Source organism: Athene cunicularia (assembly GCF_003259725.1).
Source record: "Athene cunicularia isolate RWA chromosome 17 unlocalized genomic scaffold, athCun1 chr17_part1, whole genome shotgun sequence".
Taxonomy (NCBI): domain Eukaryota; kingdom Metazoa; phylum Chordata; class Aves; order Strigiformes; family Strigidae; genus Athene; species Athene cunicularia.
The window spans coordinates 3,164,016-3,180,814 of NW_020799122.1; the positions used below are offsets into that span (position 1 = coordinate 3,164,016).

At 44.5% G+C, this 16,799-nt stretch overlaps 2 protein-coding genes across 2 annotated transcripts; one reads left to right on the forward strand and one right to left on the reverse strand.

The window, feature by feature from the left end:
* On the forward strand, window positions 1-5,782 carry PMPCA (peptidase, mitochondrial processing alpha subunit; the record flags this gene model as incomplete). The annotated part of the gene is made up of 12 exons (XM_026860650.1): window positions 1-94; window positions 269-348; window positions 688-770; window positions 1,070-1,164; window positions 1,318-1,418; window positions 1,827-2,090; window positions 2,329-2,421; window positions 2,674-2,792; window positions 3,266-3,356; window positions 3,480-3,542; window positions 3,776-3,920; window positions 4,234-5,782. Coding segments are annotated over 12 exons (1,398 nt in total), but the record flags the coding sequence as incomplete, so codon positions are not given.
* INPP5E (inositol polyphosphate-5-phosphatase E) lies at window positions 5,000-16,280 on the reverse strand. The gene is made up of 10 exons (XM_026860487.1): window positions 15,057-16,280; window positions 13,131-13,254; window positions 12,296-12,393; window positions 11,505-11,629; window positions 11,239-11,358; window positions 10,736-10,843; window positions 9,615-9,776; window positions 8,924-9,039; window positions 8,329-8,465; window positions 5,000-7,261 (listed from the first exon to the last, which is right to left on the reverse strand). The coding sequence occupies exons 1-10, from the start codon at window positions 15,911-15,913 to the stop codon at window positions 7,129-7,131; spliced, it is 1,980 nt and encodes a 659-aa protein (XP_026716288.1). The 5' UTR covers window positions 15,914-16,280; the 3' UTR covers window positions 5,000-7,128.
* Window positions 16,281-16,799: the final 519 nt, after the last annotated feature.

Below are 16,799 nucleotides of genomic sequence, written 5' to 3' on the forward strand. Positions count from 1 at the left end.
AGTCGGGAGCGGTTCGAGACGCGGGTGACGGTGCTGGAGAATGGGCTGCGCGTCGCCTCCCAGAACAAGTTCGGGCAGTTCTGCACCGTGGGCCGTGAGTACCCGCGGCTGGCAGCGGGGGAGGCACCGGGCCGTGTCGCTGCCCCGGTCTGAGCTGGCCTGGCCTGGGCAGGGACGTGGCAGTGACACCTGGGAGCCAGGTGCTTGGCCTGTGTGTAAGGACCGGGTAGGGGGGGTTAAGGCTGACTTAATCTCTTCTTAACGCTAGTTCTTGTAAATTCGGGATCAAGACACGAAGCGAAATACCTCAGTGGCATCTCTCATTTCTTGGAAAAGCTGGCCTTCTCTGTGAGTACCGCACTGGTCGTAGCGGGGTCCTGAAGTCTGTGTGAAACACCCTAAATCTGCACAGCAGTGGGTGACAGGGAAGTGAGGGAGAGGCTGAGGGCAGGGCCTGCGCCTCTGGGTGCGCTGTGGGGTTGATATCTTTAAATAGATGGTGACTATATTCCTAGTTAAATATTGTGACTGTAGTTCTGTTTTGAAAGTCTGTCGTTTCCCAAGTTAGTATTTAGCAAACCGTTTGACTTAAGGAATGTACAAGATGCTGCTTGTTCTAGGCTACACCGAAAGATTATAAACAGTTACTGCTTTACTAATTAATAACACTGATACCTTCTTCCTTAGTCCACAGCTCAGTTTGGCAGCAAAGATGAAATTCTCCTCACCTTAGAAAAGCATGGGGGCATCTGTGACTGCCAGGCATCGAGGTACGATGCTTTGTCTCTGCGCTCTGTTACATGAGGGGTTGTGACACTGATGGTAGTTGGAGTTGCTTTTCCTGGTGTGTGGTGGTAAAAGCCACTTTTTGCTGCTAAGCAGCAGAAATCCCTTTGTGGCGACTGCTGAGAAGTTACAAAAGTGAAACTGAAAGGGCTACAAAAGTCAGTTCTATTTCCTTTTGAAAGCATTTAATGAATAATGGTCAAGCAGCTTTATCTGAGATGCATGTTTACGGAATGATTGCAGACACGACTTTTCAGTCAGAACCTGTTTGCTCCTGTTGCAGGGACACCATCATGTACGCTGTTTCTGCTGACGCCAGAGGCCTGGACACAGTGGTCAACCTGCTGGGTGATGTAGCTCTACAGCCCAGGCTATCAGGTTTGAGAACACAGTCAAAAAAAGACTCCCAACACATGTCTTGCTGTTGGATTTCAGAATTGTTCATGAGATTGTGCTCTTTGGGAGGTTATTGCGTAGCAGTTGGGTATTTTGCCTGGTGGTTGTTACGCTTTACGTTCTTTCTTTTCATAGATGAAGAAATTGAGATGACTCGAATGGCTATACGATTTGAGCTTGAAGACTTGAATATGAGACCTGATCCAGAGCCTCTCCTCACAGAAATGATCCATGCGGTAAACCACTGAAAAGCCTGTCTTGTGTGCAGTCCCCTGTATGACACACGCTGCATTCTCTTTCTCAGTTTTTCCTCAACTTTGGGGCTAATTTTAGACTATTTTGAAACCAGATTTTTCTGTTATTCAATTAGATTTCAGTGGTGAGAGGGAGAATTTTGCCATCCCTCCACTCTGAAATTCTACCTTCTACACACATGAAGGATTTTAACCTAAACCAGAACTACCTGTTACTTATCTTTGTTGACATGGGGGACAACATGTTGTTGAATTACGCTGACTTTAATGAAATAATGCTCAGCCTTTCCTCTCTTACATGTCTCAAACAGGTAGGCATAATTCTAAAACAGAAAAAGGTCTAGATGGAGGGAAGTAATATTTGTTACTTTAATGTATGTTTCCTTTTAGGCAGCCTACAGAGACAATACAGTTGGTCTGAACAGGTTCTGCCCGGTGGAAAATACTGACAAAATTGATCGAGAAGTCCTGCATTCGTACCTGTGTAACTACTACACGCCAGACAGGATGGTGCTTGCCGGGGTGGGAATCGAGCACGAGCAGTTAGTGGAGTGTGCCAAGAAACACCTGCTTGGAGCAGAGCCCGTGTGGGGCAGTGGGCAGACCAGGGATGTGGACAGATCTGTGGCTCAGTACACAGGAGGCATTGTCAAGGTAAAAAGAAAGAGGCGGAGGTGGCATCGTGCCTCTTCCTGTCTGTTGGAGCTGCAGTTTGGATTTGAGCTGGTTTCTCTGTAGGTTTTGCTTTTCTATAATTACATACTGTTCATGAATGAGTCAAAACTGGCCTGACAGCCATTGCCTGCATGACAGGTTAATTATTGGGAACGTATCAAGCTGGATACAACAGAGGTGATAAACAGTCCTAATAATTTGTCTGCCCTTCCCACAGGTTGAAAAAGATATGTCAGATGTGAGTCTGGGCCCTACTCCCATCCCAGAGCTTACCCACATCATGATTGGGTTAGAAAGCTGCTCGTTTTTAGTAAGTATCAATCTAAAATCCTTTGGTTTGGGTGCCCTGTACTTGACGGATCCCAGAATACCGTATCATTATGTAAACATTGGCACTCTTGCTGCTGATGCTGCAAGTACAGACAAGCAGCTTTTTCACTGACAGTTTGATGAAGGCACTGAACTTCATGCTCTTCTCGTGCCATGTTTCTGATTCTTTTTCTCCCTCTTTACTCATCCCAGACCCTTGAGAGCTCTGACTGAATTTCTTGTTGCAATTCAGGAGGAAGATTTCATTCCCTTTGCGGTATTAAACATGATGATGGGAGGTGGTGGCTCTTTTTCAGCTGGAGGGCCTGGCAAGGGCATGTTCACCCGACTGTATCTCAATGTGCTCAACAGGTTGGTTTGTCTTTCTGTTTAAGGGGTTGCAGAAACAGTCTTTTCTAGCAGGTTCACATGGAAGGCTTCATCTTCTGAAAGCCAACACCCCCATCTTATTCAGCTTGAAACAAGCAGCACTGATTTGTCAGTGGGCATTTTGGGAGGATGAAAGTAAAGGGCAGATGTGAGCAGGAGTCCTGTCTTCCTCCACTAGCCCAATCCATCCTTTAATCAGGGGTTATTAACAGAATTGGCAGTAGGTACCAGTAATATTGGTCTGTATTGCTCTGGGCTTGGTCTTGAGGATGCAAGTGGAGAGAAGGAAGCAGATGGCACATACAGAAATTGCCAGAGGCTGGGATTGACGTTTCTCATTGGCACTAGTGAGAATCCTGAAAATGCACTAGGATGGGACTGGGTGTCCGTGTTTGTTGAATTTTTACATTTAAATTCTGTTTTAAAAATTTTAAATACCGTTTGTGTACTCACAGGCACCACTGGATGTATAATGCAACCTCTTACCACCACAGTTATGAGGATACAGGCCTCCTGTGTATACATGCCAGTGCAGATCCAAAACAGGTGGGTAGTCCTGTATTCATAGACAGGCGTCCTTAAAAAGTAATTGCATCACTTACTACTAGACAGTAATGTTAACAGAATAAGCACTGTGCTAATTTTCTTTCAATTATTTGTTTTTCCTAGGTTCGAGAGATGGTGGAAATCATCACGAGAGAATTCATTCTAATGGCAGGAGCTGTAGGAGAGGTCAGCAGCCTATGCAGATGGTCTTTGAGCTGAAATAAGGCATTGCACTGGCCTTGCTAGAATGAATTTTTGTTAGATAAGTATGTTACTTATTTCTGTAAAAGAATATAGCAACCTTAGCAACGCATTCACAAAGAGGAAGGGGTTTGCAAAACTCTTACGTGGTATCTTGTATTAGAGAAGTGACCAGATGTGTTTGAATGTCTATTTATGTATTTGCTGCTCATTTACAGGTAGAACTTGAGCGAGCGAAGACGCAGCTGAAGTCCATGCTCATGATGAACCTCGAGTCTCGGCCGGTTATCTTTGAAGATGTGGGAAGGCAAGTGTTGGCAACAAACACGAGGAAGCTACCTCACGAGCTCTGTGCCCTGATCAGTGAGTACACAATGCTTCTCCTCCCCTTGATTGAACTGTAGCTACGGATTCTTGAGGCACAGATGAATTGCCTTAGAAAGCCTGGGAGCATAAATACTACAGATATTTCAAACTGATCTTCTCAATTGCTTGTAAGCTAGTACAATGCTTATTTTGTCAGAAGGAAGGGAAAAACAGAAGCACGGTAGAAGGTCTAGAGTTAGTGATTAGTTTTCTGAGTAGTGAGTCTGGTTCAGCCTCGTAATAAAGCTGTTTCGTGCTATTTAGAACGTAGTTGTCACAACTCTGGCTTTTTTTTTTTTTTTCTCTTTAGGTCAGGTGAAATCTGCTGATATCAAGAGAGTGGTCACTAAGATGCTTCATAAAAAACCAGCAGTGGCTGCGCTGGGTGACCTAACAGATCTGCCCACTTACGAACACATCCAGGCAGCGCTTTCCAGTAAGGACGGGCGGCTCCCTCGGGTGTACCGGCTCTTCCGATAAAACAGCGCAACCCGCACGTCTGACAGACTTGCTTCTTTTTTTAATATTTTTTTTTTTGAGATTATAATATTGCAGGAAGCCCTTCCTCCCCCATCTTTCCAGGCATACTGTGCAGACACGGAACCACAGCTGAACAAAGCTGCTTCAGAATATGGGACTGTGAAGAGCTCATTATGTTGGGCTTAAAGGTTCTCCCTGGCTCTGGAATGCAGCAAGCAAAAGTCTTCATCACTACAACTGCAAGCATCTATCTGAGAAGCTGTCAGTCACTGCTGTATGTAACTCCTTCATCACAGCAGCAGTAGCTGTGGGGCTGTTGTACTGGAGGCCCTCACGTGTGCCCTTCTTGAGGAGTGGGGTGGCACGTTAAAGAGCTTTGGCTTACAGAGCTGAATTCAAAGAATATTTATAGCTGTTACCAAGGTGAACAAAGACTCGGTCAAAGTGAATGAGGAAAATTAAGTTATTATCCATGTGAAATTTAGGCAACAAGTTTCCTGTGGTCCAGGTTTTGTTACAAGCATCATGGATCCACTTCATCAGTGAATTTACCATCTCTAGTACTACTAGAAATCACATGTCTGAAATAACTTCTGCTAGAGCTCAGGGGAAAGTAGACCTATGGCATAACTTAACAGTTTCTGGGGCATCCATATACAGAGATGCTATGCACAATGCGACATGGACACTTATTATAGAATTAAATCAATCTTATTCTTTAGGTTTTTCACTTGCAAGTGAACTGTGCTAAAGAATAAAAGGTTTTTTACTCCAGAGTTGGTATTCAAACAGGAAGTTATTAAAGGAGTTAACTGCTGCACCCTACTTTCTTCAAATTGTCGGGCAAATGAACCTAAGGCCTTGCAAAAAGAAGACATAATTGTCAATCTCAGAGCAGAGATGAGCTCAGCTAGGAATCAGGGTCACCAAAATGATGTTCAGAGAGCTCATGATCTTGAAAGCAACTGACACAAAGCCACGCATCTGATGTACTGAAGAAATGGGAGACCCAAAAGAGAGGAGATAAAATGTCTGATTTACATAATCCCCTAACATGGGTTTAAAAACAGCTGCATTGCAGCACTTCACTGGCTCAGTGTGCACTGTAAGGAGCAATCAGACTGGGAGAACACTGAGGCAGCTATTACTGGCTTTATCCCCATACCCTTCCTCATGTAACTACAAGAAAACGCATCGCGTTGCTTCTTGTGGAACCCACAGTATGGAAATCCTGTTCAGTTGTTGTGTATGTTTGTAAGAAAATAAAGACTGGAGCAAGTAGTTCATTAGCTAATTGGTGGGTTTCTTGAACTGACCGGTGAAACGTGCTTTGTTCAATGCAAATGATCCCAAAGAAAACTCTCCCACTTTTCCAGCTGAAGACAAATGGCTCAGGTCACCCGAGCGGGGAGCATGCATCACACAGTCAAAGAACCCTGCAATAAGAGCTGGTTCTCATTTCAGGTATTGCATTAATTTATTTGTATTCCTTTAAAAAGAAAGGAAATCAAATACCTGATGGCTACAGACAGGTCAGTGCCAGAAATGTTTGTACCGCAGAACAGAAGCTCTGTCTTGGACAGGTTGCATAGTTAGCAGCACTTCCTCCGAGTTGTTTGCACGGTGTTTTATATATTAAGGTGATTAATGATCCAGCTGGTCTGTGCCCGTGAAGAGTTTTTAAGTATTAGCTGTACTTAACATTTTACCAGTACCATACTGGTCCATGTAGTATGTTTAGCCTTAAGACAACACTACTTCAAAAAGAGCAAGTTATTCACAGTTCACTGAATTGGAAAAATAAAACCAAAAGGAATAGACTGTAATCGGAGGTAATGGAACTGCGCTGGTCTGACCCGCTGCAGTTTCTCTGCGTACTTCCTCAGCGTACTGATGACCTCGTAATCACTTTGGTGAAGCATTACACAGCAGCTGTACTTGGACCATTCTTTTCAACTCACGTGTCCTGCTGCTGAAGGCAGGCAGTGGTTTATCACCCCTGGGCAGGGCAAGTGAGTTAAGGAAGGGATTATTTCAAGCAGCCTCAACAGCCCAATACAGGGTATGAGATTGGTATTTACCCCCTTAGTAACAGAAGGCCTATAGAATAATTGTTGAAAGGCAATGTTTCTACACTTCAAATGTACAGTAGTACATTCACACAGATTGTGCTGTGGAGGACCAAAAAAGCCCAACACAGGAGCACCATCCTTACACAAAACTGCCCAAGTCCCCTAACTGGTCCCTGTTAGCATTTTACAGAACACCATACACTTGGCTACAGACAAAAAACCCACAACTCCACAACATAGGTAAGGTAACCAGATCAAATCAAACAGACAAACAAAAATATTCACCTTTCTGCAGGCTTTTCTTAGGTCCCTTGCCCCCGTCATGCCAGTTCCAGAAGCTGTGCCCCTGTGTGGAGTCATCTTAGAACCAAGAGACTGCACCCGGTTGCTTCCAGAGATAGTATGGTTAAACATAAATCAATTATATCTGTTGGGATGGATGTCCTAAATAACTGACTCCTTTTTCTTCAGCAAAAGCACTTGAGCTACATGGATTAGCTCATGCAAATGAATCCAGGATGAGGTTTAAGACATTGTTCACAAGCCACAGCAACTGCCAGAGGTGCTTAAGCAGACAATTCCCTGCAGAGTTTGCCGTGGCCTGAAATCCTCCTTCTGGGCACCTCTAACACAAGCACTGCAGAGTTCTCAGCTCAGGAAACGCTACATACGCTGCTGGATTTTTGGTCCTTTTGCTCTTGCCGTTTCTGAAGTTCCCTTGTAATCCGCCTCTTTATCCCGATTAAATAGAGTTCTCTGTCAAACTGCCCTGCAGCAAGGGGAATGCTACAACGTAAACACAAGCAATTAGATCAGGGCACAAATACATTCTTCTTGTTTGCCCAACATTTCCCAGCTAGTTGATACAACAAAGGCCAGAAACCTAATTTTTACATTCTTAAGGCATTCAGATACCGCTGTGGGAGAAAATGGGTAAAACAAAGTTGTCCTTCCACAGAGTAAGTTAAGGTTTTTCACAATACATTTTAAATGAAGAAAATATTGGTTGTAAAAAGCAAAGGTACTTTCAATTTAAGCATGAACACGCCTGTATTCATAAAGGGCATACATGGAGGGCATTCTTTATGACCCTAAACCAAAAAACATTCATTTGAAAGCTAAACTAGCTGTCAGCTTGGTGTCAACAGTTCTTACCTTGCTCTGCTCTAGAGGCCGCAAGCAGCCCAGCTTCACAGACTCCACAATACTTCTATTTAATGGGTATTTGATAGACATAAATGAAAAAACCCCAATTCTAATTGCACTGCTGCTCAAGTGCTTTGAGAAATCACCATTTCCCAGATACCTGGGTCTTGAAATCCCTGACCATGCTACTCACAGAAAAGAGACTAAATTTCAGTCACTTAACCGAATTTTCTAAGGACTTCTATTAGCATGGCAGCCCACAGTGGGACATTAAGAAACTCTGAGGATCTCTACTCCACTGACATAGAGCTATGTTGAAATGCAGCCACCACTGAGGAGAGAAAACTGCATTGATCCCAAAGAGGGAAAGAGGAACAGAAGAGGAAAGGTGATAGGAAAAACAGAGAGCTGCATCTCAGATGAAACACAGATTTATAGTCGACTGCAGTGGACTCTGTTTATCTCCCTCAGGAGGATTAAGGGATGTGGCAGCAGGGATTTCAGATGTCAGTGCAAGGTTTAAGCGCTCTTGCTGCTCTGACCACTGAGAACATACATTGGGCAAAAACCAAACAGGCCGCAGAGAACTACACGGGAGAAACTCTATTTCAGGAACTCTCCTAAGAGGACAAACTCCGAACAGGAGCATATCCTCAGGATCACTGGAGCCATGTGCAATAATCCAAGTGGCATAAGGAGGTACTAACTTGTCTCTGCCAGGCCTCACTTTCACACGAAACAAGGCAAATACAGGCCGGTGGTCTGAAGTTTTGATCACAGGACAAGATGAATACTTGACAGCATGGATGTCATCTCTGTACCGACTGCGGTATACAACTCGATCCTGGGAGGCAGAGAGAGAGAGGAGACTGATGGTCACTCCCTTTGCACATCCACCCCAGAAAGAAGCACTGAGAGCTCTTCACGAGAGACAAAACCATTCATTTATCACACTCTGTGAAATTAAGTGTCTTGGACAGGGATACATTCATGAAGAATGTTTGATCCCAACAGCAGTTCTGTGCCCAGCTCTGAGCACAGGGGAGAATGCAGTGGGACAGGACATAAGGCAGGGAAACGAAGATCAGCAGCCTGTGCCAAACTCTGTGCTCACAGGCTCAACAATCCTTTCCTCCAAACCAGTTCCACATGCCCCCTTCCCCTTAAGCAACAAATCTCAGCACGATCTCATGCAGACCAGCTGTGGAAGGCAGCTTTTTCTCACAGGTGAGAAGCCCCTTTGGAGGCAGATGTGAGGCCAAGCAGTGCTTCTGAGTGTGCTGCTCTGAAATAATCCCTTACCGTGTAGGAAGGAGTCCTTTGTTTGGAAGTGGTGTCATAGCTGTCCTTTCCTATGTCAAACTTGTAGGAAGGACGGAAATGAATGTCAGCCTCTTGGAATCCTTTGAAAATAGACCCTGTAAGGAAAGGGGGGAACAGCATGAACAACAAATTCCTCCTTCCTAAGAACCCAACACACTTTCTGCGTTTATTCAACACTGTTCAACTAATGCTGGCTAGAAACAAGTCATGTATATACATGACTAGAAAAACCTGGGCTTGGGCTCCAGAAAGGGAGCAAACTCAAGTTCTTACATAGTGATGATTTAAAATAGCCAGTGGCTATTTAAACAAAGAACACTTGGTGCATGCACCTCCCCTGCCACTGAAAGCTCAGGATGCCTTGCAAATGCTAGCTGTTCAAATCTAAACAGCCTAGAGAGTGACAGAATGATGTCCAGTTTATAGAGGAGTCAGATGAAACAGAGCAGTAAATGGTTGGGGAGATTACACTATCTATAACAAAATGCTATGGCACGAAGTCCCTGGTACAGACTGCAACTGTCTTTAACAACTGCTGACTTCCTTTTTAGGGCAATTTAACATGAGAAAGCCGGAAAGGTCTCTAGGAAATAGGGATTTGGCTGTAATTATTTCTGTGTGTAGGTATCTTTGATCCTGGAGACTAGGGAGGAAAGCAGCTGTCCCTCACCCCTACTCATTTCACTAGTAAGCTGGTCATATGCCAGTAGCTTGGAGACGTCTCTTTCTGGGTTCTGGTTCAAGATGGAATCCACCGTCTCACGATCCTTATTCAGTCGGAAGTTGAAGTCACCAAACCAGAATACTTCATCAAACCGAGTCGTGACATCACCTGCAAATTCAAGCCAGAAGCATGAATATGAAGGTAAACATCCCAGAAAGTTCTGAAAACAAACAAAATATCCCAAACTTTGCTTCCCTGAATCTCCTTTAGACTTCTGAGGAAAACTAAAACGTATGATGTAGCTACATGCTCATTAAAGTGAAACTCGATTCTTTCCAAGTGACAGCTGTATGATGTGTTACTGAGAGTGCTGCTAGAGATGTTCAAAGAACAGGAATAAATTTTTTCTTTTTACTACCAGGAGATATAATACTTAAGCATGTTTTCTGTCTGTGAGCATCACAGTATGTGGTAATAAAAAATAGTAGAACACAGAACAGAAATTTAAAAAAATCATAGAAAAAGCTAAAAAGATACCAAACTATCTATAGGATCTAAAAGCATATGAACACAAAAACCTAATGCTACACTGCAGATAAAGAGTAAATTAATCTTTCTAGAAAGAAGTCTTAGCTATATATCTAGATGTCATGTTAACAGCACAGCATTGAGAAACAAGAATAGAATTTGGCAAACAATACTCTGACCTGTGTATATGCAAATTGAAATACTGTTCTTTCTCTTAAGTTTTTAAATAAAGAAATTTCTGCTTGTTCTAGAAAACACTTGGAAAGTGAAACACATCCATAATGGTGATAAAAGTTACACCAAAATTATCTTACTGCTGTTCTGAGAAAAAATACATCACATGAAAATTCCTTTTGAATTTTCTCTCTCCTCTTCCATTGCATCTTTTTCTCTCAAATTCCCCCCTCCCAAATTACGCCCCACCTAAAAAAAACACAAAAGCATGTGAATAATAACCATCCTCAGAAAAAAAGACCTGTGGTCTGTTTTTATACTGTTTCAAATTAGCACTCTCATTCTCCCTCCCTTAGTGCAGACTGAAAGACAGTGCACAAACGCTGTTCATTTGGGCTCCCATGCCAGCACGATTTCACACTTACTAGAACTGGATCGGTACGGGTTTGTGTCTGGAACATTCTTGGGAAGTGTAAGGGCTTGAATGGTTTTATTGTAGTCCAGTTTCCTCTCATTCACCTTACTGTCCCCAGCTGAAAGACAGAAATCCCATTACTGCCAATGATGCATCATTTTCATTCAGTTGCCATTTTTGGTTGTAACAGGAGCTTCCAAAGGACATCAGACATTTTCCACATGGAAAATGTAACACTCTGACCCAGGGAGCATACACACTGAAAAGTAATGACAGAAAGTGTGGGAAAAGGGATATAATTGTGCAGAGTTCATTTCTGTTTTTCTAAACACAGTTCTTTTGTAAGCTTGCTACCAAAAAATCCTCCTCCCTTATTGTTCTCAGCTCAGCAATTCCAAGCTCTGACTTCCGTCTGTCCTGCTCCTCTATCCCCCTGCAGCTTTTTTACCTTTGTAAAGCAACTCCCCTCCTCCCTCAATCAGGACACTGCTAACAAGGCTGTAAATGTCTCACATGTGAAGTGGGAAGTGATGAAGAGAAACGAGGTCCCAAAAAACGTGAAGCAGATTCCCAGAGCTCCCTTGGTTTTGATCTGAGACACGATTCGAGTTGTCACCGTGGCATACTCCACTTCTGGAAGGAGAAAAAGAAGTTACTTTCAGTGGAAAGCCTCTGGAGACAGTGAACAGGAAAGTTAGGTGATGGACAACCCTGAAGAAAAGGCCAAGATGGCAGCACCATTCACCTCCCCGCTTTCCAGCTCTTACTGGACCACAGACCTGAGCAGAACCAGATCAGGTCCCTCCGGATGAAGACTGACATGTACAGCACCCCATGAGCAGCAGAGTAGAGCATGACGTAGTGGGGGCCTAGTGTCTCTTGCAGGCGGATCTCCCACTCCCTTCTGCAGGAAAGAACAACAGCTGGATCACAAGGACAGTACAAGAGACAATAACCAGGAAAGGAAATTAGCATTGTGAGAACTGAGAAATCCATCTCATAAAAAACATCAAGTGTGAGTAAACCCTCCACTGCCGCAGCGATGGCTGGTCAGTTTGATGTGTAACTCCACACATGCCACGCAGCAGGTTCTGCATGTTGGTGAGAGTATTAACTGCCACGGCACGGAGCAGCTGGCAGATCTGAGGAAAAGAGAGGCCCACTGGGAAGACAGTCTAAAAAAAGCAGTCTGACATGAGGCTTCAACCTGCTCTTCTAAGGTGGGTCAATCTCAGACAGACTAGAAATTTGCAGCAAATGCATCAATGAGCACGTGGCTGCTAACGTGAACAGCCAGCTCCCATCTGCCCTAAGATGTCCACAGAAATCAGGCAGGAGTTCTGCTGTTAGCTTCCCTGACAAGAGGACCAAGTTCTGTATTCACAGATTTTTGTCACATTTTCCTCTAAGACCCATTTCCCCTGTTGCTCATGCAATGGAATTCAGTCTTATTAAATGGGTTGTTTCTTGGAAATACTAAGAATATGATGGAGACTGTTTCCAGACTCATTAAAAACAAAGTAATTAGTTAACAATAAAAGAGGATGGTTCATTACATTGTTTTTGCTACCTGTCTGGACAGCCTTCTTGAACTCCAATGACATACATGTCCTGGGCATAGTCAGCATCTGTTGGCAATAAGAAGTCATCCAGATTCACTGGAAGTTCCTATTATTAAAAAAAAAAAAAAAAAAAAAAAAAAAAAAAAAGCAGTATTAGTTATGCAAAGATTTACTAGAAAAGTCTAAGAAAAGTCCAGGCTATGAGTTCCACAGCATATGCAAACAATTCAGGCTTCAAAAAATAGGTTAGGTGATAATACTAAACTTTTCCTTCCCAAAGGCAAACTTCAACTGCTGTCGCTGCAGCAGCAACCAAGATTCCACAGTTCAGCCGCATGGGTCAGTAACGTGACGTTTCTGATTTCCTGTGACACTTGGTTTTTACCAGGCTCATAAACTATTTACTTAACACCCCAGGGGTTGCCTGTGTTCTTCCAAGCACAGCTTCTCAGTTAGCGGGTAGAATCAGTCTTGAATTGCTAGGCTACACAAAGATGTAGGCAGGAGGCTGTGCTCTTTATCAGAGATGTTCTTGTCAAGCACTAAATTGTCAGCCATCTTCACATGACCCTAATGGCAACGGAATGTGAAGGAGCTGCCACAAAAAGCCAGAGCGGCCCTAGCAAGATCACAGTTTTCACACTTGATATCTGAGTAGCCCCGTTACAATGACTCTCTCACCGAGATGAACATGCATGAGAGGGCCCTGTAATTTGATAAAGACGAACTCAGGTTGATGAAGAGCAGTCATGAACAGAAGAAACACACTGCACCACCGCTTGCAGTAAAAATGGGGTAACTTTACCACTGCCAAAAGACCTGTGGAGGCTGATGTGCACATACCTTCTGACCCTGCATGTTCCAGGTGGCCACAAAAATTCCAATATTCCGATCCGGGAAATACCTGCTAAGTTCTTCTGCTCCCAGTAAGGCACCACTTGCCAGAAGGCTGCCTTCCAAATAGCTTCTGTGAACAGAAGACCCATAAAAGAGCATCTCAGTAAAGAGCATGAGAGTTGGAATAATGATTTGTAACGCTTGAATCTTGAATCCATCAAGAACATACCTTTAGCTCAAAAAAATGGCATTTATTATTTATATATTGTTCTGCTTGTCTAAAATTCCTTATACAGTTCCAACCCCTACAGAGAGTTCACGGATCATATGCAAGAAACCAAAACTACTGTCATAAACTGGCCTTTCCACAGCCAGGACACAAGTATGATGGTGAAACTGATGCTGCACAAGTTCTGTGGTGACTGAAGCCATCCAGAGTCTTCAGTCCCCCTAGTACTTACCGCAGACACAAAATGAAGAGATTGGTTTGATAGTCGAGTATCTTGAAGCAGCTCAGTGTACCTAAAACATGAAAATAGCTCCACCCTTCCCACTGTTCTGGCACCAAGTTGCTCTTAATCAAGGATTCAAACTCACATTCTTCCTTCAGTTGAGCTCATCAAATCAGCTTTCAAGTAAACGATTTATTGAGGCTGAGGTCTAAAAGAGTATCACATTTGAAAAGGACAGATCCTCCCCACACCGCCTGTCTCTCCCAAGAATGTACTCCTTACAAAATCAAGGGCATTGGCAAAAGGACTGCAAGCTGAATAAGCATTTTTAATCTTGCTTAAGATCTGCAAATAATTATGACAGCACGATGTCAGGGAATGCTCTGCAACGCAGCGGGTCTGCCCAAGCTGCTCACCTGACTCCAACAGCTTTGCAGAGGGAAGTGAAAGAAAACCTTCACTGCCAACTAGTAACAATCTATCTTTAGGGCTTTTTAACCAGTTAGTTTAATTTATCTCAGAATTATTTGCCCCTGTACCCTGGCCCGCTCTTTGGACCAACGATCAGATTTATCCCTCGAGGTCTTGCAGTCTGTTGTGTGTCTAACACGTACAACCTTTAGCTGAGTCCTTGGTCTCCTTTACCTTTTAACACGTTTCCTGACCTGTGGTATTACCAATAACACTCCTTGCAGTGTTTGTGCTGTGTGCTGGCAGATCTTCACAAACAGAGGGCCTGCAGCCAACATAAGAAGAGGATTCGATACACTAGCAAGCAGATTAATAATCCCACCTCAGTTCCCTCCAATCAATAACCTAAATTTAACTGAGAATGAAGACAAACGAGCAACCAGAGCAAGAGGTTAGGGCCACACTAGAGGAGAAAGTGCTGAGATCTGAGTGGAATCACACTCTTCCTTAAGAGATTCCTGGAAAAGCTGGGGCAGGGGAGTTCCTGTGGGGCACTGAAGTGGTTCACAGCATATGAATTGATCCTGCCAGAAGACAAACAAACTCAACATCTGCAGAGGACCCACAGCACCTTACAGGGTTGTGACAGTACTGAATGACAGTTTCAAGCTAAAACACTTGGGGTTTTTTCCTGCTGTTTAACATTGCAGTTCAAACGCAACGTACTTTTAGATTTGTTTTTTTAAAAAAAGTTATTCCCAACTGTTAGTGTGTAGCAGCCACTTTTTCTTAATTTTCAAAACGAATTACTTACAAGCTGACAGCAAATCAAACTTATGTTTATGAAAAACAATACTCAGCTGAAAGGAGCACATAAAGAGTATTTGTACTAACCTCTCCATCTTCAAACTGTTTCCAGGCTCCACAGCAGGTTAAACAACACAGAACAACTTTTGTGCTTTACCAATCCGTTTGAAGTTCCCTGCCTCTGCCCAGCAGGACTCTGCAGGGCCGCTGGCTCCCTGCTAACACCCCCCAAAACTTGGCCACGAGAAGCTGGGGGACATACCTGCTTCGAACATCCTTGGAGCGAATGGGAGTGAGCAGGCTGAACGTAGATTTCATGGAGTCTGTGGAGCAATTATCATAGACCATCCCGTTGCCATGCAGCCTGGTATCGCTCAAGCTGCTGCTTACCCTCCCAAACTTGTGCTGAGAATAATGGCGATAATCCAGACAATCTGAGTCGATCCTATTAGATGTCCTCAGTGTGTGAGAGGCCACATTGAGCTCCACAGGTGGCAGAGGTCGAGCCGGCATTATTTGGGACAGCCGGGGTTTGCCGCCAGCAAATGCTTTCCCCCGCAGAAGCCCACCAAAGGCACTGGAGATCTCGGAGGCTCGTTTCCCCAGGTCAGAGGTGCTTCCTCTGCTCTTCCCCACGGGACTGGCTTCCAGGGCGTCTGGTGAACCGTGCAAGGAAATCTCCTGGCAGCACTGACGGCAGGGGCTCGCCCTACTCCTGACAGGAGGGCTGAGGGATGCCTCCTGCAGAGAACCGTTTGAGGAACTTGTCTCGTTGGGATCAGTCAGACTTTCCTGACTCGTTCTAAACCGCCGCCACCTCCTCCAGCTTTTCTCATCCAGAGAGGCAGCACGCTCCAGCCGGGGTTTCCGAGGAGGCCTTGGAGTGACCGATTTAATTTTCATATTAGCTTTGAGTTCATCTGGTAGAAACTTTAAGGTTTCATTTAAAGAGGTGCCTACGCTTGGAGGATCTTCAAAGGTAAGCACCCCATTGCTACCAGCTGCTGCCTTTGCTGCTTTGCCAGCTTTTTTAGCGTGTAGGTCCTGTACTGCTCCACCCTCCATGCTCTGAGTAACACATGCCCCTGAGTGCTGTGGAAATCCATTGGGAGTACTCATTCTCCCCCAGGTACCAGCTATGGACACTACTCCATAGGAAAAGTTCCTCACAGCATCGTTTCCTTCCCTTGCTTACCCCGTAGGTTCACAGGGCTTTAATAAAGCCAGAAAGACATGGAGATTGAAAATGGCTCAGTCTTTAGTCGAGAATGAAGAGCAGGTGTATGTGTGGGCAGATGCATTGTCTGCAAAATTTCAAGAGGTGGGATACCTGGATTTCCCCAAGAGAAACACGTAAGAATGAAAAATTACTGAGCTGCAAACTCTGCTCCTTAACCAGAAAGCAAGCTCATCACAGGACCTCCCTCTAGAACAATTCGAGCCTTAACGTGACCTTGTTAGAAAACCAATGTTATTTCCTTTTATTTTCAAGAGCAGAGCAGTGAACCGACTTCCTCGCTGCTGTAGGCATCACGGCTGCGTACGGACTTCTTTAAGACAAGGTTGCGCACACTGGGAGCGTGGAAGGAAATTAAAACTGCACATAAATGACAGCTTGCTCTCCTAGCCGTACAGTGAATCACCAATACAACCGCCCTCCAGGCTGCCCACAGCCACTCTGTGCCAGAGGCCAGGAAATTTCCAGTGACCTCAGCTTCTGCCGCGATCACGCAGCGGGGACATCACCGCCACCTTCACTTGCTTTGTGCCAACCCCTGGCCACTGCGGCTGGAAGTGAGAAGGTACCTGAGTAGTTTTAGGGATCCTACAGCGGGGTTCAAGGCAAACTCCTACTCGGGGCAGGGGGAAGCACTTTGTAATTCTGCAGTTACCACAAACCAACCTTCCCACCCGCAGCGGTACGCTCCGTAGCTCTACACTGGAAACGCAAACCCCTGTAAAAGCGCCCCCGAATGCTATTTCTGGGCCCGGGGGGGGGGGATCA

Bases quoted from the DNA above. Each gene is read 5' to 3' on its own strand.
- INPP5E (XM_026860487.1), bottom strand. From the start codon at position 15,913: ATGAGTACTCCCAATGGATTTCCACAGCACTCAGGGGCATGTGTTACT. The intron at 11,359-11,504 runs GTCTGTGGTCCA...TTCTCCTTCCAG, and splicing joins CCTGATCTGGTTCTGCTCAG to AAGTGGAGTATGCCACGGTG. The intron at 9,040-9,614 runs GTGAGGGACAGC...CTTTCCTTACAG, and splicing joins TACTAGTGAAATGAGTAGGG to GGTCTATTTTCAAAGGATTC.